At 37.2% G+C, this 27,538-nt stretch overlaps 1 protein-coding gene across 1 annotated transcript in view; it reads left to right on the plus strand.

Annotated features, from left to right (window-relative positions):
* The window catches only part of LOC149157983 (protein trichome birefringence-like 25), a 44,368-nt gene extending 22,826 nt beyond the window's left edge, over positions 1-21,542 (plus strand). Inside the window, exon 3 of the mRNA XM_089436070.1 lies at positions 20,550-21,542. Coding sequence (XP_089292196.1) covers positions 20,550-21,323 — 774 coding nt within the window. The 3' untranslated portion in view covers positions 21,324-21,542. The remainder of the gene's footprint in view (positions 1-20,549) is intronic.
* The last annotated feature ends 5,996 nt before the right edge of the window (positions 21,543-27,538 follow it).

The following is a 27,538-nucleotide window of genomic DNA, read 5'->3' on the forward strand; positions in this document are numbered from 1 at the left end:
CCTTCAAAAGAGGTAAATTTGTATGCTAACAAATTGGCATTGTTGTTGAGGATCGCTGTCAATATTTTATTGTTCTAACATCATCGGTGAGTTTTTTCTTATATTGCTATATTTTATTTTACTTACCTTGCGACTACATGGTAGGTAGGGTTGAAATATACTAGTTGAAAAGAGGAAATCCCTGTGATTTTATTATACACAAGGAATTGTCTTGGGCCTTAATGAACTAAAAATATATTCTGGAATGTTGAGAAATCTAGGGGGCAACAAGTTTAGGTGATTTCTCTTACTTTGATAACTGCTTGTGATGTATTTTTACTTTACTTGATTAACTTCTTCTTTTATTTATTATTATTAGTGTTCTCTATCATCAAACAACTACCAAATTATAAAGAACAATGAGACAATAGGACACAAGATATAGGCGATCATCCAGGGCCAAAACCTCTCCAACTGAGAGGAAAACCCACCAAAATCCTTCTCTTCTTATAGAACTTCAATTGACGAATTCCAAGACCTATGACCCTTGACCAAGACCAAGTCATCCTTCCTTCTTGATGAAATTTCCTTACACAGCTTCCAGCAACAAACTTCGACCTTCCAGCAACTTCTCCAGCAACTTTGACCCCAACAACAATTTCTGCAACTTCGACCTAGCAGCTTCAATAACTTCGACCTAGCAGCTTCACAACTTCGACCTTGATGCAGCTTCGACCTAGCAGCTTCACAACTTCGATCTAGAGGCAGCTTCACAGCTTCGACCTTGCAGCTTCATAACTTTGACCTTGCAGCTTCACAATTTTGATGTAGCTTTAGAATTTCGTCTAGCCCAGAAATGGTAGAAACCCTAACGAAAGAGAGAGAGAGAGAGAGGCCCAAAAACTTTGACCTTGATCTTCTTCTTCTTTTTCGTCCTTTTCCAACTTCTATCTTGAGGAGATCGAACTTGCTTGAGTGAGAGTGCAAATGAGGTCGAATCCTTTCTTATTTATAGGCTTGTGAGGGGTACGAATTACTATCTTGAGGCCAACTTGTTCCTTCATGTAGGCCAACTTGATCTTTGTGCCATGACGAGGTATTGGAGGGTTTTTTGACTCTATTTTGACTCAATAAATTTTTCCTTACAATATGTAACATGCCCAAATGGGTCTTCAATACATGACAATGACTCAATTGACTTTATGACAAACCTAGAAGCACTCAATGGGTGCTGGATCTAAAAATAAATTTCCCTTGAGAATGAAACCCATGCCTCAAGAACACAAATATTAAATTTATTTTTCTCTTTTCATTAAATACATAAAATCACAATTACATATGCCATTATGAAGACCGAACCTAGTTACATATTTCAACACGGAACACAAGGGTGGATCACCACCTAAAAACGTCCATTGGTGATTTCATTGCAGAAAGATCATGGTTGATCATGGATGTTGAATACATACAATGGGTGTATGATACAATTTTGGAGTTTTCTTGTATTAAGAAGAAAGAAGATGAAACTCTTCTTGAGTTTCATGTCAGATTCATTAATACATATTATGAGATTCCCCCTTTCATTTTGACCAAGAGACGTTATGGTGGACTATGCTTTTGCTTTTGATCTAGAGTTTCGTCCTCTTTTTTGGAGTCAAAAACCAACAAATTTATGGAAAGCTTTCTTGGCTGCCCAAAGAGTATAAAAATGTCTTGTTGTTGTAGAAGAACATGATGATGGAAACCTTGTATCTCATCAAGCTTCCAGTGATAAATAGGGATAAAGTGACTCATGCTTGGATGATCGTGAAATGGTAGTTGTCGAATTGCAGTCATATGCAGAGTTCCATGAAGATGAATATGAAGAGCCAAGTTTAGTAGTGGTTTTCTTGGATTCTTTATTTAATGATGATAACATATAACAAGAAGAGCAATTTGGCCATGAAGAAATGGATCATCAAGAGACCTTGTTAGTGCCTATCCTCACAATGCTTTAAGAACACTCCAATCAGATGCCATTACAACAAGACCAATCTTTAGTTCAACTGGAAGATGCTCTTTCTCACAATCTGCCACTCATCTTCCATTCAGATTCTATTTTTCAAGAAGATCCTTTGTTTGATCATTGTTTGGATATCAGGGTTACTCATGATCCAGTTGAGTTCAGGATGATTGAGGTGTTTCAATAGGCAAATTTGATTGGTCTTGGCTCTTACACTTGCTTGTTGATCACTGTTGAGTTACTATGTTTCAAGTTTCATTCGACTGTCTTTATTAGTTTCTTGAGCAGCAAACACATGAATGCATCTTTCCGGCTTATGAGACTTCATGATTGGTTGCACTGAAGGGTTGACTATGTTGATCTTTCCCATCTAACTGATCACTTGGCTGCATGGTTACATTGGTAATTTGAGTATGTTGATTGATCATGGCAACTTTGAGAAACTTTAAAAATAAGAGCTTTGGGCTCTGATTTCTATACCCCCCCCCCCCCCAAACAAAAAAGAATGAGCAAAAGTTATTGGGTTTTGGGAGTAGTAGGATTTATTGCTTATTTCTCTAGTGCCATTTTCATGATTTTCGCATTGCTGATTTTTGCGTTCATAAGACAGCAAGTAGAGTCTTTCATTTGTAGAATTTTCCTTGCTTTAGCTGCTATTCAGTCCTAGTTAATTGTTTGCTGATTTTTCATGTTTATATCAGCATGAGTTTGGTTTTCTTGCACAATAAAAACCTCTTGTGGCACTGGTATGTCTTTCTTTTGGTCACTTCTGTCAATGATCTTGATGTTCATCATTTTGTTGAAACTTGAGAGTTAAACTCTAAGTGTCATGTCATTTGTTCACGTGGTCTTTCCTTCAACACATGCTTAGGCTGAGCCTAGGTGAGGGCCACTTTTTGCTTATCCTTTGAGTTTTGTGTTTGATTGGTGGGTAGTGTTGGAGACACAATAGGATGAGCCTTGAATCATGTTGTTTTGTCTCTTCAATCCACATTGAGTCATTATACTTGGTCATTTGTTCCCTTCATAGCTTGAGGGACATGGTGCCATATTTGTCATACTTCCCGATGATCACTTTGCGTTTACCCCTCATTTTGGCACATCATTTGGGGGGTGATCTAGAAGTTGAGCACCATGGTGTTCGTTAGCCTCATCTACAATCACCTCCCAGTTGACAAGGTAAATTAGCATTGGGCCTTGATGGGATGATCTTTGCTAGCTGTTCAAATGTAGTGCATCTTTCATAGTGGGTGAGTTGTGCTCGTACCTTAATGCCCATTAGCCTCATTGGTGGGTTCCTTCGTGCTTGGAAGATACTTTTCTCATTGGCTTTTGACTAGGTATTTTCCTCCCATTTATTGACTTCAGTCTTCAGCACATCATCAACTAGGGGTAGCATACAAGTTATATGGTAACATGTTGCGATTTAGGATGGGCACATATGTATGGATGAGACCCCCTTTCCAGTCGATCAATTGGGGCTACATACTTGTTGACTTCATTGCCCATTGGATAGGCATATTGGATTAGAGATTAGTGTTCGGATCATAATTTTCATTATATAGGCATAGGTCACTTCTGTCAATGGTCTTGATGTCCATCATTCTGTTGAGAGTTAAACTCTAAGTGTCATGTCATTTGTTCACATGGTCTTTCCTTCAACTCATGCTTAGGTTGAGCCTGGGTGAGGGCCACTTATTGCTTATCCTTGAGTGTTGTGTTTGTGGGCAGTGTTGGAGACACAATAGGATGAGTCTTGAATCATGTTGTTGTTTTGTCTCTTTAGTCCACATTGAGTCATTATACTTGGTCATTTGTTCCGTTCATAGCACGAGGGACATGGTGCCATATTTGTTATACTTCCTGATGATCACTTTGTGTTGGAAAAAAGAAATTCATTATCTCATTTCTTTCAGTAGGTTACCCCTCATTGACTTTGGCACATCATTTGGGGGGTGATCTAGAAGTTGAGCACCTTGGTGGTCGTTAGCCTTATCGACAATCACCTCATATTTGACAAGGTAAATTAGCATTGGGCCTTGATGGGATGATCTTTGCTAGTTTTTCAAGTGCAGTGCATCTTTCATAGTGGGTGAGTTGTGCTCTTACATTAGGGCCCATTAGCCTCATTGGTGTGTTCCTTCATGCTTGGAAGATACTTTTCTCATTGGTATTTGACTAGGTATTTGCCTCTCATGTATAGACTTCAACGCATCATCAACTAGGAGTAGCATACAAGTTATGTGGTAACAGGTTGCGGTTTAGGATGGGCACATTTGTATGGATGATACCCCCTTTTTAGTCGATCAATTGGGGCTACATACTTATTGACTTCATTTCCCATTGGATAGGCACATTGGATTAGAGATTACTGTTCGGATCATAATCTTCAGTATATAGGCATAGGTTTTTGTCTACGGATTGATTATTATTGGATGTTGTTCATGGATGTAGTTTGCAAAGATCACTAGGTTCTCGACATCTCTTAGGGGGATCCCGTCCCCTTGAGTTGCCATTGTTGACCAATGTTTTAAAACTCCGTCTCGGGTTCGGAATTGACCAAGGGTTGGCTCCGACTTGTTATCAACTCGGCTGGTTTGATTTCAATGACTCAGTTGTTGTAAAAAATACATTAAATATTTATTTATTTATGAAAAAACATAATTTTAAAGATTTTCATTAATGTTTCCAAACACAAAGCATTAGGATATAGAGCGAAGACAACATATGATCAAAGTAGGCTCATGAATATATCCATTATATCAAAATGGCACCTAGTGCACTGTCCAATTACAATACATACATGATATAGAGATCAAAACAAAACACATAACCAAGGAGGCTCTAAATGGCCTCTACAACAAAATTAAACTGTAAAACATCACTAGTCACTAGTACTACTAGCTACTGCTAGAGAAGCCAACATCATTTGGCTCAAACTCCGAATCAGAGTCAGACAGGGAAACCCATGGCTCCTCTTCCTCATCACCATCTCCAACTGCAACTATAGAAGTAGTAGCATTACCAGGTGCATCAACTACACGCTGAGATAGACGAGATATGCGCTTTCGTCATGGCTGAGTAAAGGAAGTGCCTGCAACTAGAGGACTTGGGACTGGGCCTGGTATAGGTGGATCTGCATTCAATTGAACATTATGTTCAACTAATGCCCCCATCTCTAAATCCAAATCAAGACCAATATCCTCATCAGAGTCAAACTCTCCTGGATGACTCTCCACTACCCAATTTGATGCTGGGTCAATATCTTCCAACACAACGGGATCTGTATCAAGTCTTTTGTTCAACAATTGGTTGCATCTTAGTCGGAGGTTGTATTGGACATAGACTAGATCATTTAACCGTTTTTGTTCCAAACGGTTTCTCTTCTTCGTGTGAATCCTCTCAAAGATAGACCAATTGCGCTCACACCTAGTAGCACTTCAAGTTTGACTCAAAATATGGATTGCAAACTTTTGCAATTGAGGGCAATGGCTACCAAAAGCCTCCCACCATTGTGCTGCAAAAAACATAGTAGTGTAATGAGTTAGCTCAACAAATCATATCCAACTTTCAAATTATAAAGAATTTAACAAAATAAGAATTTGAAAATTGAATTTTTTGTTTACCTTGCTCATCTGCTTCCCTTGCAATCCTTGTTAGGTTCTTGCCAAAAGTACCTGTGGCTCTACTGAAACAAGTGATCTGTCGGTGTATCTCTAGCTGATCACTCTCTGTAGGGACCCCGCAGTCAATGCAGTCAATCAATCCATCTCTAACCTCCCCAGTCAAAGCTTTTGCCTCAAGAGCTTTATAATGATACCTTGGGTTCAGAATAAAAAACTAGCTGCATGTATAGGGCGATGGAGTTGATTGTTCCATCTTTGATCAATGACTTCCCAAATGGGCCCATACTTAGCCACTCTATCCTTGTATACTGCTTTTATTTGCTCCTTTGCTTGATCCATAGCCTCATAAATGAAGCCCATAGCCAATCTTTCCCAATCCACCAACCACAACACCTTAACTAGTGGCTCAACAACCTTCACAATCTCTGCTGCCTTTTTCCAAAATATTTCTTCATTAACTTTCTTTCTCACATCTTTGCCATCCTGTTTGTGAGACTATTGACATTCATTCCATTCCTCACTGGAAAACACCCTTTTGCAAGTTTCTATGTTGGGAAGGCATACATTGTAATGTCAAAAAATGAGTTGCAAATCTAGTGATGGTAGGCCTAATAATATCCCTTCCCTTTGTGTGTTTCCTCATCAAGCTCAAAATCCATGAGTGATTGTAGATATATTTTGTTATGCTTTTGGCATGCTTTACAGTGTTCTTGACCCAATCTATTTTGCCAATATCCTCAAGCATGAGGTCTATGCAATGTGCAACACATGGGGTCCAAAAGATGGTTTTGTGTTTTTTTCTCTAACATTTTACCAGCAAGAACATAGTTAGAGACATTATTTGTGACTATTTGAACAACATTAGCCACCCCCACCTCTTCAACAACCTCATCCAAAAGCTAAAACAACAAGTCTACATCTTTCACCCTATTAGATGCATCAACTGATTTTAGAAACATGGTTTCCTGTGGGCAAAAGATAAGAAAGTTTATGATGGTACAATTCCTTTGATCAGTCCATCCATTTGACATGATGGTACATCCTGTTTTTTCCCATGAGCTTTTGAAATATTTCAAATATTGATCAATGGAGGAAACTTCTTTTTGCAAAAGAGATCCCTTTAACTCATGCATAGTAGGGTCTTTGAAGCCCTTTCCAGTAACAAATATGGCATCAAACATAGGTTTATAATATGGTGAACAAGAAGCATTGAAGGGGATATCAACATCATACCACCATCTAGCTATGTAATCACAAGCAATCTCTCTCAATTATTTCTTCTAATGGTCATCTAAAGTGGGTTGCATATGACTTATATTAGCTTGAGGAACATGTGCACTATTAGAGGGAGAGGAGGGTGTGAATTAACTTTTGATATCACCCTTTTTTTCATTTTATCCTTACCCTTTTCTTGAATAGACTCCAAAGAGGGAGGAACATAGCGAAAGGGGTTGGATGCATCAGTGCAAGGGATAGATGAAGAGCCCTCATAATCAAAATTGGGGTTGACAACCATCATTTGTTGTATACTCCTCTTCCTCCCAATTTCAGCCTTTGTTTATTTTTCCCTAACTTTTTCTTGCTCAAACTTCTCAAAATTATCTAGCAACTCCTTCCTAATCTCCCCAATTTGTGCTGATGGTGCTTCACATGGAGTAATTTGGCCTCTAACACCAACCAAGTGTTGTTTCAGCCTATGAATGCCCCCTCCACCCCCCTTAATTTTTCTATGACAAAATTTGCAATGCATTTGATTATCAATCATTTCAGCATATGCCCAAGCAACATCTTTCATTCTAGGAGCCATTTTCTGATATTTGGACTTGGAAATGAAAAGAAAAAATCTGAAAATGAAAAAAAAAACAATGCTTCAATGTTCATTTCTTTTACAAAAAAGACTTCAATTTCGAATTTTGAACAAAAGAAAACAAGCAAAAATAGATTTTAGAAGTGAAAAAAAAATCTTTAGGCACAAACTGCCTCCTCAATGTTGCTCCAACAAACCAACTCTTCGATGCTGCTCCAATGGCTGCCCAAGAAGCTCCTCACTGCTGCTCCAATGATTGCCCAAGACTCCTCACTGCTGCTCCAAAAACAAACTCCACAACTCTTCACAAACTCCTCACAAATTCTCACACAAATGCAATGAGATAACTGTGAGGAAATGTGAGGGGGTTGGGTAGCTTTTATAGGCTTGGGAGAGGTAAATGGCCTTCAAGATAACCTAAAACCAAATTATAATCAAGTTTAGGGTCCGTTTCCCCCCCAAAAGGAAACGTTGGTCGTGTTTGGGCGTCATTGGCCGAATCGGCCGGTTTAACTCGGGCTCGGCCGAGTTGGCCGGTTTGTTACCGAATCGGTGACCGACTCGGCCGGTTCGGTAACAAAATGGCTACTAGACCGGTTTTTCTGCCGAGCTAGACCAGCGAAGGGTATGGCTCAGTGGGCTTGGCCGATTTTTAAAACAAAGTTGTTAACTCCTAGATTTGCTTCCTTGCAAATCAGGAGGGTTAATGACCAACACATTTCATTAGGCTAGAGGTTCAAAGATATATTTATATACAACTTTGCCTGCTCTAGGGGTGGTTTCCATGGAGATCAGTTGTAGTATGGATTTAGTGATGCTATGGTTATTCAACCATAATTCTTGCACATATTTTCCTACTTTTTAGGTGACAACTTTAGTTCAGAGTATTGCATGTCATTTGCGATGGTCTATTTGAGATCCTAGCGAGCTCGTGATTTCAATAAGCTACTTTAGGGTGATATGCGAGACAAGATCTATTTTTAGTAGGTTTTGCATGTCAAATTTGGTCACACATTGGGACCCTTCATTGAAAATTGAGTCGAATGACGGTCTTTTCATCAACATGTGAGGCATTTCTACTTTTAGCTTATTTTGCATGGTGATCCCGATGGCGTATTTGGACTCCTCACTGAAAGTTGACTTGAGTATGTTCTTAAGGACATGTGGACAATTTTCTATTTCTAGCAGTGTCCTTATATGATTGACATGTGGCAGTATTAAGAATTAACACTTGGGAGCATTTAGCTTGGACAAATGGCGTGGTCTATATGTACAAATGACATGGAAGTGATGTGGCAAAATGCATGGGTCAAGTAGGTGATCTCTTGAGTTGTCAGTGGTTGCATGCATGGACAAGAGTGTGAGGTGGCATTGGGACGAGTCAACTGGGTGTTAGTGTTAGTTGATTAAGGTGTCTCCTTAGTGAACTGAAGTGAGAGGCATTCTACATCAATTTATCTCCAGCCATTTATAGTCTCACTCAACTAGTGCAAATGGCATCTTCTAGTTGTCCTTGTTTTGTTTAGGGAGAATCTTCACTTAACTGACCTCATCTTCCACAACTTCAGTCTAACTCAAGCTACCATGCAAAAGGTACTAATGTGCACTAGTTTTCCTCCTTTAGTTTGCTTTAATCCACTTAAGACTTTCTTGTTCAGTGTGCATGGCATTCTTCATCATTCAGTCCTCCCAAGCATCCTTTCTCTAGTCCTCTTCACCCCCACTTGTGTGCATGTCCACCTCACTCCACTCTTCTCCTCAGTCCACTTAATTGTACTTACCTTATGTGCACAACTCGCTCCCCTTCACTAGAACCAAACTACACATCACCAAAGTGATTCCCTAGTTAGCTATTGCGCGTTGTTTTTTCTCCTCCACCTTGTCCTTGCTTAAACTACACGAGAAGACACCTCATCTATGCCAACGCAAAAACATTGTTCTAGGCTCACCATTGGAAGCTATATTTTTCAAGTTTGTGGATGCTTGGGCAAATCAAGGGCCATAGAAGAGCATGATTGCTACGTTGGAAAGGACTAGGGTAATTGGATTCTTCCCTATTCTCTCATATCTCTTTTGTGTTGCTTACCTTCAAGATGAAAACATAATGTAGTTGGCCTAATTAAACCATTGAATCTATAGATAATCTTTGATAGGGGCCACCCTTATGATTGCCTTGGGTTGTGGATCTTAGATAGACCCTTTCCACCAAATTTGTGAGTCTAGTAATCAAATTAGGGTTGCTATAGGACATGTCATCTTGGCTTCTTATAGCCCTTATTTCTTCATTAGAACAACGCTTTGAAGTTGCATGCATGAACCCATAGCCCAAACATGATAAGGCATTGATATTCCCTTTCATCCACTACCCAAAAAAAATACAAAATCATAAATACCGTTTTCCTTTTTTAGGTTGCTAAGTTTTGTCTTGCTCCCACTCCATACTAACATGTTGAATTTAGTTAACCATAAGGAAGCTCCCCTAGTTTAGACCTCTACCTAGTCTAAAGTGTCTTGCCATGTGACAAAATGAGGTCATTAAACATGTCTTGGTACTATTCATTAATTTAAGGAATGACTTGTTAATCTGACGTGCCATTGATCACTAACTCCCCCTCTTATAAACTTGAGCCTTATTTAGCCCATTGGTTTGGTTCTTCATTGTTTTCTCACAAGACATGGTAAAAACTTAAAATTGGAGGAAAAGGAAGACACGTTTTGTTTACTTCGACCTAGTATTGATGCCAAAGAATGTTAGGTCCCTATAATACTAGTGATTCCCCCATTACTATTGTCATTGTAGCCCTTATTGTTATTGTTGTGCCCTATTGTCCCCATATTGTTACTATTGTGCCCCATAGAAACCCACTATTGTTATTGTTGTGCCTTTATTTTATTATTGTTATGTCGGCTTTGATTATATTATAACCCCTTAGACTCCTATATATAGAAAGGAGGTCTTGGTCATTTGTATCAACCAAGAATTGTTCATTTGTGTGATGTAAAGGAGGTTGCCCCCTCGAAGAAGCTGATTTCTAAGGCGTTGATCTTTATTTTCTATTTTTTTGTGAGCTAGTTTCATAACATTTGGTATCAGAGCTTTGGATTCTAGGGTTTCGCTGCTCCAAACAGGTCATCGTGGCATTTTCGCTATAACTTTTTTTTTTGCGACGTTTCAGAAGCTAAAAAAAAACCATTTAGCCGAAGTTGTTCTGAACCTCGGGTCCGAATTTCAGATATTGTCTTGCTATATTTTCAGAGATATGATCTGAGGAAGTTAGGGTTTTTGTAGACTCCCGAATTACATTCCAAACAGGTGACCTTGGGAAAATCGTCATAACTTTCTCTATGAGCATCAGATTGAAATTTCGTAAGAAGTTACAGAAAGAGGACGGACTGTAGTTTTTTGTGTATATGTTTCAGATTCAAAGGTCGAAATAGTGACACGTGGCACGTCGTACAAGTTATCTCTACTGAAAAATTATATAATCAGGTCATCTTAGGAGATTGGGCATAACTCTTTCTTGGAAAATCCAATTTTGATCAGACTGGTGGCATTGGAAAGAGGATTTAGAGGGCTACTGCAGGAAGAAATTTCAGACCTTGGAGATCCACAATTATAGAGATACAACATAGTCAATATCAAGATTCTACAAAGCGAAAAAATGTGTGTAGTCTTTTAAATTTTTTGCGTAAGTTTGGGTTGAAAAATTAGTTTGAAGTTCAAAGACATAGTGAAGCATAATTATCATTAATTGATGCTTCGAAGAAAGAAAATGGAAACACTTAGTAAGCAACCTGAAAGCTCTAGCATGACTCATGAAGAAGAGGAAGAAATGCAACATGATATATCAAAATTACGAGACCAAGTGCAACAAATTTCACTCTCACAAAAGGTAACAGAAGCTAAGATTGATGGTTTAAAGAAAGGTGTGGAAGCTAAGATGAATGGCGTGGAAGCTAATATGAATGGTGTGCAAGTTAAGATGGATGGCGTGGAAGCTAAGATGGATGGCATGGAAGCTAAGATGAATGGCATGGACGCTAAGATGGATGGTATAGAAGAAAAACTGAAAGGCAACATGGAAGATTTGAAGATAGATTTGACTAAGTTGCTACAAGAAATGCTTACTAATGGTGAAAGGGTAGTAAAGGAAACTCATGATGAGAAAAAAAGAAATGTTAATCATGATTTCATAGACTCTAACGTTGGATTGAAGACCCACCATGTTCCAAAGATCGATATGAGGAAGTTTGATGGCAAGGATCCCGCAACATGGATACTACAAATGGAGCAATTTTTCGATCTCCATAATGTGCAAAACACACAAAAGGTACGCATTGCAACTTTATATTTGGAACCAAATCATTTTGTATGGTATCAATGGCTTTGCTCTCGTAAACAAATTGTCACTTGGGCAATTTTTACGGAAGAAATGATAGCACATTATGAGGATACAAAAATCAACACTTTTTTTAGCCAATTGATAAACCTCAAACAAAAGGGTTCAATGATGGAGCACATTGAGAACTTCCAAAAATTGAATATAAAGGTAAAAGATATTCTAGAGGAGCATAGGATTGATGTGTTCATAGGGACTTTAAAGGATAACATCCAACATGAGGTTCGCCTTTGGGAACCTGACTCATTAGAGAAGGCATTCAGGTTGGCAAGAAAAATGGAAAGCAAAATTATGGCAACAAAGAAGCCTACCACTCACAACTATAAGGATGGAAGTGTTGTTTCCCCTAGCCTTCCACAACCTACAAGGTTGACACCCCAACAATTGGAAGAAAAAAGAGCAAAAGGGCTTTGTTACAATTGTGATAACAAATACACTAAAGGTCATAAGTGTGCTGAGAAGAAATTATTTTACATAGATTGTGAAGAGGAGGAAGAAAAGGAACAAGAAACGTCAAAAGAAGAGGATATACACCATGAACAAACCCTAGAGAAAGAAGAAATGAATCCGAACATATCTTGTAATGCATTGGCGGGAATTACCACTGCTCAAACTATGAAGATAGAAGGACATATCAAGAAGAAAAAGGTAATAGTGTTGATCGATTCAGGCAGTACCCATAATTTTATTCATTGTAAGATAGCTAAGGAATTGAATTGCTTCCTATATCCAGCACAAGAGTGTCAAGTGATGGTTGCAAGTGGAGGAACCATAAACTACTCTGGAAAGTGCCATAATATCAAGCTATCCATGGGAGAATATGTATTGAATAGCCCAATGCTTTCCATTCCAATGGGTGGTGCTGATGTTGTACTAGGAGTCCAATGGCTACAATCCTTGGGTACAATAGCTTTTAATTTTCAAGAAACTTTCATGAAATTTTTTCTGGAAGGAAAGGAAGTTGAATTAAGAGGTATCGCAGGGAAACCAGGAAAGATAATCAGTGTTAATGGAATGACAAAGCTTCTAAAGAAAGAACAACGAGGCGTAATTGCACAATTATGTTCGCTAGAGGTTCTTGCATCGAAATCATTTATTTCTCCAAATCTCCAAAAAGTCTTGGACAATCATTCCAAGGTATTTGAGACTCCCAAAGGTCTCCCACCTATTCGTGACATGATCATGCTATTCATTTGGTTCCTGGAAGTGTTCCTCCAAACATCAGGCCTTACAGATATCCCTATGCCCAAAAGAGTGAAATTGAATGTATGGTTGCAGAAATGCTAGAGGAATGGTATAATTCAACCTAGTCAAAGTTCTTTCTCTGTTTCAGTAGTATTGGTGCACAAGAAGGATGGATCATGGCGCATGTGTCCGGATTATAGGGAGCTTAACAAGCTCACTATTATAGATAAATTTCCCATTTCTGTCATTGATGAACTATTGGATGAATTGCATGGATCAATTTACTTCACCAAGTTGGATCTTCGTTCAGGATATCATCAAATCAGAATGAAGACTGAAGACATTCCAAAAACAGCATTTAGAACTCATGAGGGTCATTATGAATTTTTGGTCATGCCTTTTGGCCTTACCAATGCACCTTCTACATTTCAAGGTTTGATGAATTCCATTTTCAAACCCTTAGAAAATTTGTGTTAGTATTTTTTGATGATATACTAATCTATAGCAAGTCTTGGAAAGATCATGTTCAACATGTTGACAGGGTGCTCAAACTATTGGAGGAGAAACAATTATATGCAAAAAGCTCCAAATGTTTATTTGAAGTACAAGAGGTGGAATATTTGGGCCATATTGTATCTCATGAAGGTGTTAAGGTAAACCCTAGCAAAATTAAAGCCATTAAGGAATGGAAAATCCCCACATCCATAAAGCATCTGCGAGGATTTCTCGGGTTGACAGGGTATTATCGCAAATTTTTTAAGAACTATGGGAGAATAGCAGCACCTCTAACAACATTATTGAAGAAAGATGCATTTTTATGGACTCTAGAAGCAACGAAGGCCTTTGAACATCTTAAAGAGGCAATGTACCAAGCACCGGTCTTAGCTACGCCAGACTTCACAAAAACCTTTATTGTGGAATGTGATGCCTCAGGAAATGGAATTGGTGTTGTTTTAATGCAAGAAGAAAGACCCATTGCTTTCGAAAGTCATCCAATCAAATGAAAGTATTTACACAAAGCTATTTATGAGAAGAAAATGTTGGCAATACTACATGCACTTAAGAAATGGTGACCCTACCTAATGGGAAGACACTTCAAGGTAAAAACGGATCATGATAGTCTTAAATACTTTTTAGAACAAATATTATCTTCAAAAGAGCAGCAAAAATGGGTCACAAAGATGTTGGGTTATGACTTTGAAATCATATACAAAAAAAGATAGCAAAATGTTGTGGCAGATGCACTCTCAAGAAAGGATGAGGATGCATTGCTTTGTGCCATTTCTATTATCCAACCAGATTGGATAAATGAAGCAAGGGATGAATGGAAGAATGACAAAGAAGTGTGGGCACTCATTCAAAGGCTACAACAAGATCCCAGTACATTGATACATTTAGCTGGAAAAATGATTCGTTATGATACAAAGATCTCTTATACCTATGTCAAAATTCCCAACTCAAACAAAAGATTCTTATGGAATTGCACGCCTCTCCCTTAGGAGGGCACTCGAGATTTTTAAAAACTTACCACAGGGTTAAGAAGGAATTTTTTTGGGATGACCTTAAATATGATATTCAAAAGTTTGTGGCACAATGTTTGGTTTGCTAACAAAATAAAGTTGAAACAATTAAGACCTCGGGTCTATTACAACCTTTATCCATTCCAAGTCAACGTTGGGAGGAGGTTTCAATGGATTTTATCACAGGTTTACCCAAGTCCAAAAGGAAAGAGTGTCATCATGGTGGTAGTTGATAGACTTACCGAGTATGCACACTTTTGTGCATTATCTCATCCATTTAAAGCTAGCACAGTTTCAATTGCATTTATGGAAACAATTCAAAAGCTACATGGAAACCCAAAGATTATTGTAAGTGACAAGATCCCATTTTCGCTGGAAATTTTTGGACAAAATTATTTTCTTGTCTTGGTATTCATTTAGCTCATAGCTCATCTTATCATCCTCAATCTGATGGGCAAACTAAGATAGTAAACAAATGTTTGGAAGGATATCTTCGTTGCTTTGTATCTTATAAACAAACACAATGGGTCAAATGGTTGCCTTTGGTTGAATGGTGGTATAACACTTCCTTTGTTAATTTTAGGTATGTTCTATACGAGAGCAATTTATTTAAATTTTCACAGTTAGGAATCATATCAGCATTAAAGTAAACTATAGATAGAACATAAATATAAATCGCTGAAGACAAGCCAAGACAAGAGAACACACGATGTGGCACTAGCCAGGGACAAACCCCAATGTGGGGAAACCCTTGATCAATTCTTCTTTTATGTTCTTCAAAGTTCAACAGAGAAGTGAGAGAGATAGTACAATTACAATAGAAGTCAACACTTTGACTTTTGGTATCGGCAAGAGATCAGTTGAAGACATATTGCTTCAATTGATTCTCTAAGGTGACTCGTTCACCTATCATAGTGCTGCATCTCGTCTATTTACATTACCGTGTGACACCTTGTTGTACTGTCACATGTGTTGAACCTTGATGACTGAGCTGTTCTCATCTTCATGCTGCATCTTCCATGGTCTTATTCATCATCAAACTGCCCATGCTCATGACATTCATCATCATGCTGCTCATGCTCATATCATCATGCATCATTATGTTGCCCATGATCTCATACATCATGTTGCTTATTATGCTGCCCATGATCTCATACATCATGCTGCCCATACGTCATGCTGTAGGATTTCATAGCTCTTCTTTTCCACAGGAATACGTTGATTACATGTGCCAAGAATTTCCTCATCGAATCCTTATCTCATCATAGAGTCATAGCAAGACAGTAATACGTGATGCCCTTAGACAAGTTCTGTTGCTCCTTCCTGCAGCTTCAAGCTTTGACTGCGGCTCCATGTCTGCGGTCTCATTACAACGATTCCTCTTCTGTGAAATCTCAGATCCATTCGAATATTTTCATGCATGAGTTCTGTGCTTTTATGGCTGTGTGAATAGGTCTTCTGGACAACGTATGAGTGCTCTCGTGATTGCATTCATAACTATTCCATTGACTGTGTTAGGGTTTCTGGACAACGTATGAGTGCTCCCTTGATTGTGTTCATTACTTGACTGCGTGTTAGGGCTTCTGGACAGCGTATGTATATTGCGTATATGACTGCGTGGTAAGGTATGACAGCGTATATATATTGCGTATATGACTATGTTCCATCCACGCTGTGTTCCTTCCATTACTGCGGCTGACAACGTATATATATATATATATATATATATATATATATATATTGCGTATATGACTGCGTGGCCATGCTGTGCATGACAGCGTATATATATTGCTGCGTATATACTAGTATTTCCATCCACGCTGTGTTCCTTCCCTTATATCGTATGAATGTTTGTGCGTATATTGCTAGGGCATCATCCACGTATAAGCTAGGGCATCATCCAATGTATCTTCTTGTGTGTCTCTCCTTCACCAAAAACCCAAGACGTGGTGAGGAGGAGATCACATGAAGAGTGTGTGTGTAAATGACTTCAAGTCCACACTTATTTATACTAAAAACGTAGATGATGAATAGACACGTCTATTGGGCTTCTGAGCCTACGTAAGATGCTGGTCAACTTAACAATTTGTCCATAACATAAATAAATTCATAACTTCATAAATACTGATCGGAATCGGATGATCTTTAGAGCAATCCTACACCTCTCAATGAGAGTGATCCAATAAAAATATCAGCTGTCATAAATAAGATGACCCACATGGAGTTTGGCCCTAGTTGCCAATTTTAACATCCTTCCATATTGCAACAAAAATGACCCCATTTATGGCACTTTATGGATATCACCCATCATCTATCACATCATATTTAAGAAAAAATTCTAAGGTTCAAGCAGTGGAAGATCACATCGAGCATCAACAACAAGTTCTCCAACTCTTAAAGGATAACCTAACTTTGGCACAAAATAGAATGAAACAACAGGTAGATCAACATTGCAGCGAAAGAAGTTTTGATATAGGTGATTGGGTATTTCTACGGCTACAACCATATAAACAAATGTCCCTCAAGCAAGCTAAGAAGAATAATAAATTATCACCAAAGTATTATGGTCCGTACAAGGTGTTGCAAAAGATTGGTACTATGGCATACAAATTGGAGCTTCCTGCAGCTTCCCGAGTGCACCCAGTTTTCCATGTTTCATGCTTAAAGAAGGTTATTGGTGACAAGCTCCCAGTTCAAACAATATTGCCAGAACTTGATGAGGAAGGAAAAATCATATTGGAACCTGAAGTAGTCACAGAAACAAGAACTCGACAGCTGCAAAATCGATCAATTTCGGAGTATCTTGTCAAGTGGAAGAACTTACCCGTTGAAGATTCCACATGGGAGGATGAGAATTTTATACAGAAGCATCCAGAACTACTCAAGCGTTGAGGACAACACTTTTTTGAAGGGGAGGGGCATGTTAGGTCCCTATAATACTAGTGATTCTCCCATTACTATTGTCATTGTAGCCCTTATTGTTATTGTTGTGCCCTATTGTCCCCATATTGTTATTATTGTGCCCCATAGAAGCCCACTATTGTTATTGTTGTGCCCTTATATTATTATTGTTATGTCGGCTTTGATTATATTGTGACCCCTTAGACTCCTATATATAGAAAGGAGGTTTTGGTCATTTGTATCATCCAAGAATTGTTCATTTGTGTAATGTAAAGGAGGTTGCCCCCTCAAAGAGCCTGATTTCTAAGGCGTTGATCTTTCTTTTCTATCTTTTTGTGAGCTGGTTTCATAACAAAGAATAGTTTTTCAGCTTTGAGCTATGGACCATGTGATTGATGATGGTGTTGGAATCTCGATCTCTATTATCAATTGCACAATTATGCCTTTTGATATTTTAAGTCCTTGCCACAAAGCATAAGCTTTTGTTCTATTGTTGGAAATGATACCAAGTCCCCAAGCACAATATGCTTAGTTGTCCCTTTAGGGTCCATAATGACCACCCCCTAGCTGCATTTGCTACCCCAATAGTCTAAATCAATGTTATTAGAATCATATTGTTCTTTGAATTGGTAGAGCCCCAAAAATGTGAACCAAACTAGAATTGGAAAAAAATCGTATCAAAAAACCAGTTGACCAAAAAATACATAAATATACAAATTTTGAAAAAAAAACATATATATTCATGTGCATCTATATGAATCCAAACCATTATACACAAATATGCAAAATCTTTCATCTACATAGCAAGGGTGTACATAACCAAAATAGTACCTAGTGCAATCCATCTCTAAACCAAAAATACATCAACAAAAAGGCTTCAGAGTCCAAAAAATTTATGCTACAACAAATACCTACATATTATCAAAATCGTTGCCTATATTGGGATCCTCATCATCAATATCACCCTCTAAGCATTAAAATAATATAAAAAAAACTTAACATGTCAAATCAAGATTTTGTTTAAGTGATGGGTACATTTTTACTAGGGTCATGATAGAGGAGTTCAACAATCAATGCCACCAACATCGAGGTACATAGAGGGCTTGGTGCTCTTCATTAAATGCTAGTTCCATACCCTCATACATGACATAATCCAATGGCAACGTTGCAATCCTCCCGATCCTAAAAGCCCGAAGACTGTTAACTTTGTTGGATTTTGAGTGGGATCTAAAATTCTACTTTCTCTATATGAAATCCAATGAGGCCAATGAGGTTAGAACCACTCTCAAACATCCTAAGTTAGTTACTTTTACTTTAAGAATTTAACATTAATATTAATTACATAGCATTAGTAATTAGGCTGCTCCACTCATAAATTATTGCTTTAAAAAAATTGCGTTCCAAGGGTTCTTAGTCACATTGTACAAAACCGGTCGGTTCAGTAAAAAAAGGTCAGTTTGGTACCAAATCAGCCGTATAAGAACCAGCTGGTTCGGTACTGAACCAACCTTTTCCAGTTTGGTTTGGACTGGTTTTTGCTAAAAAATGGTTGGACGGGCTGGTTCAGTCTAGTGTGGTCTGGTTTTGATAACACTAGTTTAAATTCTGTTGATGGGACTTGAACTTGAGTTGGGTAGGAGCCAATTACCCTAACCAACTAAACTACAACGAAGACTGTTTTTCTCATTTAATTTTTAACACTTGCATTATATTTTATTATTTTCCTAATTTCATTAATTCCCAAACATCACTTAGGTACGAGACTTACAATCATTGTCTTGTTTTCATATTTATTTTAGATCAATCTTGGGATATGAATTGTATAGAATGTTTTTGGGGTAAAACTTAACCAACTGGTTGAATAAATTCAATTCTCACAATTGAGTTTGTTAAAAGAATTGACGTTGGTGAACTTTAATTGGGTAGTTTTCTCTCTCATTTCTATATATATTATAAATATTTTTTAAAGCATTGTTAGCCTTTGGTCTAATGTTTTAAAACTGGTCAACTCCGACTCGGCTCGAAATCAGACTGGTTTGAATTTTATGTCTCGATCTAATAAAAAATGCAAAATATTAAATTTTAATGGAACAATATATTTTAAAGATTTTAAAACCATTAAAGACAAACTATGCAAAGTATGCTCATGTATATACCATGTGAGGGTGAATATATCAAAATGGCAACGAGTGCAATACATATATGAAAAAAATAGATAGTCAACAGGGCTCTAAATGGCCTCCAGAGTCCAAAACATACTACAAGCTACTGGTCAATTTCATGTCATTGATCAACATGATCAACCATCAAACTCATCACCACTGTTGGGAATGGGATTCTCAGCATGAGCTAAGTGACTATCCTCTGGCCCAACGTCCTTGGACTTGTCAAATTCTTCAAGGACTATTCAGGAATCAGCGCCACTACAAAAACTCCAAATGCTCACAATTTCTCTATGAGAGAGGTGTGAGGCAAATAGAGAGGGTGGGAGTCTATATAATGTGATTTTATGGTTTAGAGTAATAAAATCTAGGTTTTAGGTATAATTTTTTTAACAATTTGCCTTTTTCCTTTGACTGTGCCACAGCTTGTAGGTCACCAAAGTGGTGTTGAGTCAGCCAAGTAGGTATGGACTTGCCCAAATTGGCCTACCGTTGTACTGAATTGGCTGGTTTGTAGTTTTACATCTAACCAGGTGGTTCAGCACCAAACTGGTCACCAATCTGGTTTGTAGGTTGAGTCATGCCCCTTGATGGTCAACTTGGTCAAGTCTGTGACAGAGTCAGCCAAGTTTTAAAATGCTGCTTTGATCCTTTTTAAACTATGACCAGAGTTTCCACCTCAACAGTTTTCCTGGTTCTTAATTTTCCATCTTTACGCTATACAGGAATTACATTTTTGAATTCCTGATGTCTTATACAAAGACTTTTTTTGTGTCAAATTTAGATTTGTTAAGAATCCTATAAGGGTATGACTTAATTATCTTATCTGTCTAGGTTGGTGTCCATCCTAAAAGAAAAAACATGATCATTGGCAACGAGGAAGATGCATCAAAACCCAAATGGAAGTGAACTCTTTTCATTTTATTGTTTGTGGTAGAGATTGTAATCCATCATGCATCCTTTGCAGGTAGAAGACCCTATGGATGCGTACCATGATGAAACATATATGTTCAGGCGCTGGTATTTCCCTTCTTACAACTTTACTCTTGCAGTTTTATGGTCTCCATACCTCATAAAGAAATCGGAAGATGAGGTCAATGGTTTGCCAAAGGATCAAATCAAACTGTACCTTGATACCATTGACGAAAGCTGGAAGAATCAGTTGCATGAATTTGATTTTATAGTCTTATCTGGAGGTGAATGGTTCTATAAGTCATCTATCTCTCTCGAGAAGAACAAAGTTGTGGGTTGCCACTATTGTCCAGGAATGAATTTTACAGAGCTAGGAATACCTTTTGTTTATAGAAAAGCCCTTAGATTGGCATTCAAGTTCATTACTACCTCTCCAAACTACAAGGGTTTAACATTCTTCAGAACTTTTACATCTGACCACTTTGAAAATGGGGAATGGTTCAGCGGCGGTACTTGTAACCATACTGTTCCATTCCAGAAGGATCAGTTTAGCATGCCATTGTTAGATGCAGAAATGCGCAAAGTTGAGCTGGAAGAATTTGAGAAAGCAGCCAAAGAGGGCTTTGCAAAGGGACTGAAATTGAAGCTTTTGGATACTTCCCAGGCTTTATTGCTGAGGCCTGATGGACATCCAGGTCCCTATAGATATTATTATCCATTTGCAAACAACAGTCACGCAAAGGTCCAGAATGACTGCTTACACTGGTGTCTGCCTGGGCCCATTGACTCCTGGAGTGAGATTCTTCTTGAGATTCTCCAGCATGAGTGAGTAAATCCAATTCCAAAATCTAGAAAAGGTGGATTGAAATTGTGTAGAATGCTGGTGATTTTTCTCTGTAATTTTAGATTTAAGAGATGCAGGGGAATGTGTCATGATTGTAAATAATGTGTTATTTTGATAAATGTTTCAATTATCTCTTTTTGGTCTACCTAATGTTTAATTATTATGATTGTAATGAATATGCTACTTTGAGAAATGTTTCAGTTATCTCTTTTTGTTCTTCCTAATTGGAGATTACCTCTAGAGGTAAGATTCTAAATAGTCTTAGACTGGGTTATGATTGTAATGAATATGCTACTTTGAGAAATGTTTGAGTTATCTCTTTTTGTTCTTCCGAATTGGAGATTACCTCTATAGGTAAGATGATTGGTGGCCGCTACGGCCACGGAAATTATCGGAGCAGATCCACCTGAAGGGATCACATCCCGCCGGCTCATTAGCTGAGCCTAACCCCAGGAGTGTCGAGGAGAATTGACCCCGTGACCTCCAATTAGCAAGGTGCTTTTAACGATGGGAACTCAACCAATTGAGCTAACCCTTGGGTCTGCTATAAGTAAGATTCTAAATAGTCTTAGACTAGGATATTGTTTTGACAGTCCATAATCTCAATGTGCAGACTTGAGACATTTTGGTTCAAACCATTTTGTATAGTCTTCTAATCCATATTATGGAAAATAAATGTGGTCCTTTGTTTTGCTTATCTGAAAACTTGGAAAGTTAAGTACTGAGTTGTTTGCAGCTTGTGAAAGTTCAGTACATCAGAGAAAAGGCAAAACAAAGGTTTAATGCAATTTTTAAGATCTATTTTAGTATGCAGAGAAGAGATATTCTCTAAATTGCTCTTGAGCTAATTGCTGACAAATTAGAATAAAAACATATTTAATATGACTGTTCTAAAAGTTCCTCTTCTTTTAGAGAAGGGAAAATATCAACACAGTTTCCCATTATCATTTTCCGATATTAGGTCCTATACCATTTACTTCTCTTTAGCAAGCTAGTCATGTCTCATGCATGGGATAATCATCTGGATAAGTCTGGATAATCATCAGGATAGGTCTGCTTGAGTTTCTGTAGTCACTGTTTGGTATCAGTCCTGATGTAAATTTGTATAGTCATTTGCCTGCTTTGCATCTGGGTCATTGCCTCAAGCCATACGAACCTGAAATATATAGTGCAGAATTATAGCCGTTGCATGTTTCTGGAATATCTTTTCTCCCTTGCGATTCTTACAATTATGTAATACTCCATAACTTTTACCAGAGACGGTCAAGTGGTTTGCATCTTGCTTTTGTCAGTTGAGAAAATGATGTCTTGATGAGTTCAGTTTTGGTTACTTCAAAAAAAAATTGCACTTCCAAGTGATACGCCCGTTTCTTACAGGATAACGTTCTAGTCGGTAGAAAAATGGGGTGATTTCAATGAATATCAGTGACCTCAGCATAGAATTGTGGTATTCTAATCTAGAGTGTGTATTTTACAAACGAATAATAACCTCAGAGTATGAAAGTTTAAGGTCGTGTCGTCAGTCACATTCTTGGGACGAGACAATAGTCATGGAGGTGTTTTGGGGTCTGCATGGTCAACAGAGATCCACCAAACTCATTTGGACTGTTTGGATGCAAATTTGGACCAAGTTCGGCTCCTCTTTAAAATGCAGGCAGGTAATAAGTACAGATGTGCATTTGAACCCTGAGTTTCGCAAACTTAAATAAAATATTGACGAAGAGGCTGTTTTGGCACCTCGTAAGACTATGCACATTTATTTGCACCCAATTTTCCTCATTGCTCTGCAATGTGCACTTGAGCAGAGTTTGAGTCAAGTAAGTTCACCTCTCTTTTTTTGTGGCGACCTTGGTCCTGCTTGGAGCCCCCCGAAGTTGTCTGGGAGCAGTTTAATTTGCCACCGCTATTCCTTTTCTGCTGCCAGGGAGCATATTTTGGTTATATTTTTGTCTACTTTAATTTGCCTAATCTTTAGCCATTTTTCCAAACCAGGTCTACTGGTGATAATTTGTTACCTTTTCTGGAGATTAATGTGTCTTTGAAACTTTACATGCGTGCTGTAGTAATAAAATTGGTTGTTTTATGACTGGCTAAGATGAATTAATGCATTTCATGAACTAAAATGTTGATTTTAAGGGGTGTACATGTGGGCATAACGGTAACTATTGGGGAACGTTAAACTATTTGAGTGCAGTTGTCTTGAATCAACTAGTAGTGTTTATCCATTCACTGTTAGTAATCACTGTTCGCGATGAACTCTGTTGTCTTTGGGATGAATTTTAGCCATGGTCAATGAAATCCATGGTATTTGCCTATGAGAGGATATTTGATTTTCTGCTGACCTGTTAAGGGTTTTAAAAGTTTGTATGGTTGAGTGGATGGAACCTGTTAAGGGTTTTAAAAGTTTGTATGGTTGATCGGATGGAACCTCTTTAGATGCCATTGCTCGAGGCTGGCTGTAACCATGTAACTCTTTGTGCACTATAATGATGGTACCACTTTGACGCTGCGTTAGAGAATTTATATGCTATGAGCCTCACCAAGGTGTGTCAGTCTGCTGGAAATTTTACTTGTCTATATTAATGGAGATACCAACCAACATTTGCTTGGAATGATTTGTATGGGAGGAGTTTAGGCTGGGTATAGGGCTAGTTGTGCCCAATGAACCATAATTGGGAATTTAAATTTTGAATCCTGTAGATAAGATTGTTGTGGTTTATCATGACTTACAAATGGAATGTTCAATTAGTGTTCTGGCATATTATCTTTGCAAAGTTAATTCTTGATTTGACTCTAACCTCAAAATATAAATCTCTCAGACTTGTAACTGGTGACTGTACAAGTGCAGGTTGCATTTGTTACATTGTAGATAATGCTTTTGTTTCCTAATCAGAACTGGTATGGTTTGAGATTTTTAACGGTATGCCCGTACAAAAAAGTTGTGGAATCTATAATCTAGTGTACAAACATTGAATGATATGTTGGTTGGGCGATATAATTTATTCTCTACAAATATTTAATATTTCTGTGGAACATGAAGGAATGCTCCTTTATTTTACTTTTGCATAATATTCTATTATTCCTTCTTCGGAAAAACAGGTTTCAGCAGCTCAATTTATAATGTTTCTCTGCAAAGATAAAACAAGCGTTTAATCGGATGGTTGTGGCAACGGTTTCTTATTCAGAGAAGACAAATTCTCCTCACAGTTTGCTAAATTTAATTGCTGAAATTGAGTTCCATAGATATATTTCATCCTCTTATCGTTCTAATTTTTTCTTAATGGATAATAAAATTACCATATGTAACGATGCATAAATGTAAGATCTATAATGCATAAATGAGGTCTACCCTGCATTAAGCCATGCATTTTGTTCAACAATTATATTAGTTTATGATGCGTAATATATCAATAAGATAATTTGTTGCTTCATCAGCAAATAAAGCATTTAATTTATAATTATTATTGTTCCAGTCTTTTTTAAGGAGCACTATCTATTTTTCCAACTGTGGTTCACGGTCACTGAAATCCGCTTAGATCCATCTGAACGGATCTACTCGTAGACTTATTTGGTCGGGCCTAACCCCAAGGGCATCGAGAAGATTTGACCCCGTGACCTCCCAATTAATAAGGTACTTAGCAACGAGAACTCGACCAATTAAGCTATCCCTGAGGGCTTAGGACCACTATTTATTGTCAAATAGGACCACTATTTATTGTCAAAGTGTTTAAAGCCATTTGAAATCCAGCTGACTACAGCCCACTACCATTAAGGTTTTGTGCTCTGGTGGTAAGCAATAAACTCCCTGCAGAAGTGCATTATAGGATGAGGTATATGTTACCATATCTGCTTATCTATATATAAATGGGCATATATGCTGGTATATTTTCCAGCGTATACCATCTTAAATGCACGGTTGCAGGGTGATCTCTGTGGTGTCTACGCACACTGCCATCAATTATTATTTAGTTTGATCTCTTATATTTGTACCAAGTGGTAACATGAAAAATTAATTGTAAGTAAATTATTATTTAAAAAGAAAAACTGCATTATCTACAATCTTGATTTTTATATTAAAACAAAAATTTATTTGTTTGGAAGTAAATTTATTATTTAAACATCTCAGTTTTGTAAGATTACAGCCACAAGTGTAAAATATACTTGTAAGTAAACTATTATTAAAAAAAACATTTACATTATTTATAACCCTGTGTTTTGTATTTAAAAAAAATAATGTAAATTTATTATATAAACATTTCAAATTTGTAAGATTAATGTCACAAACATTAAATGTACCTAAGTGTATGATGGAAGCATTAATGATGCTTTGAATCTGTTTTGGCCCCACGTGTAGGATGGAAATATTAATGATGCTTTAAATTTGTTTTGGCATAGGTTTTGAACCTTTGATATATGCAACAAGTATAAACCCACATATTAAAGATGGTCATGTTCTTAAAAGACTATATAGATTGTTTAGTCGTAAGATTATTATTACAAGTATAAAATGTGCCTTACGTGTCTGATGGAAGCGTTAGTGATGTTTTAATTTTGTTTTAGCAATGTGTTGTGAACCTTTGATTTGTGCAATAATTAGAAACCCAGTTAAATTGTACAATATTTTTTTAAGAATTCAAATATTAAGTGTATAATGAATGTATCATTGATGTTTTAACTTTGTTTTTGGTAATTGTTTTGAACTTTTGATCTGTGCAACAATTAGAAATCCACATATTAATTGCAGAGTATTTTTTAAGAATTTAAACATTATACTTATGTATGGTATCCACATATTAATTGCAGAGTATTTTTTAAGAATTTAAACATTATACTTATGTATGGTATGCTAGATGTCTATTTTGGTTTGAAAAATCATACATATAAAATGTAGGTGAATATTTAGTAAAAACATGTAATTTACTATTAAAACTAGTAATTTTTGGTAAATATTATCAATTTAATCATATAGGGGAGAGATTCCTAATGTTGTGCAGGGACCAGTGATTGATATAGTATTGGTCCTACCAAACCACCATAAATTGAGACTTTTGAAACCAAAATTTAAACAAAAATAAATAACATTAAATATAAATAATTATTAATTTATGTCCAAAATTTCCCCATACATTGATTGGGCCCACAACTGTCCATAAATAGTATTTTACTACTTAATACTGCAAACCATATTGACCCAAGTAGAAAACAGCTAAAGCCATAAAGGCTTCCAAAATGGTCTATTCCAGAAGTACAAAGCAGCAGTCACTTCAACCCCCACTCATTAGAACTACGGCTTTGCATCCCAAATAAATATGCCTACCTGCACAATAACAAAAGGGAATGTATGTCAGCCATAACTGTTGTGTTGTTCAACAATTAAACACCCTATGTTCAATAAATGACACCCAACCCAATAACATTTAAACCCACTTGTTCAATAAATGACACTCAGACCCAATAACTGCAATAAATGACACCCAACTCACTCTATTTCTCATTAAAACAGATCAAAGCACATGGATCAACAAATAACCAATTCCCAACCATTAGATCACATCAAATTAAATCCATACCACACATTCAAAATGAAGACATTGCAATCCATGTGCATCCATATCCACCAATTAAATTCAAGTCCCCAAAACTATAAAAGAAGTCCACGCACTGTTGAAGTTGCATCTTATGCTTTCAAACTATTCAACAAACTTGAAGACAACATCACAAAACAGTGGCCAATATATCCAAGTTAGTTATATGAATTACAACTCATTCTTCTTACAGTTCTGTTTTCATTGTTTTCATTTATCAGATTTTTTACATGATCTGTTTGGCCATAACTGCTAGAAGGATACCTGGATGGTTTCACAAATAGCTTGAAAGTCGTTGTTCTTACAGTTCTGTCCATAGGGTTACAGTTAACCTTTTTTATACAGAGTTCATGTATGTGTTCTAGCTTATTATGGCAACACTTATTTGATCATCAGCTTCATAGTGATTACAGCTTACATATCACAGAGGTTACGTATGTCGTGTTAGTACTGTAGTCATAGCTTGTTTAGCTTATAGGAATTGAACCTATTGAATGCAGTCGTATCCATCTAATCAACCAACTTGGTCATAGCTCTGATTACATCTTATGCTTAACACGTGTTGTTTTTTGTATGTTGAATATGGATATGCTTACCTTATGAACTATGATGAAA

This window comes from Pinus tabuliformis, chromosome 5_2, assembly GCF_031772625.1.
Source record: "Pinus tabuliformis cultivar Carrire ecotype Pingquan chromosome 5_2, CPIR1, whole genome shotgun sequence".
NCBI classification, from domain to species: domain Eukaryota; kingdom Viridiplantae; phylum Streptophyta; class Pinopsida; order Pinales; family Pinaceae; genus Pinus; species Pinus tabuliformis.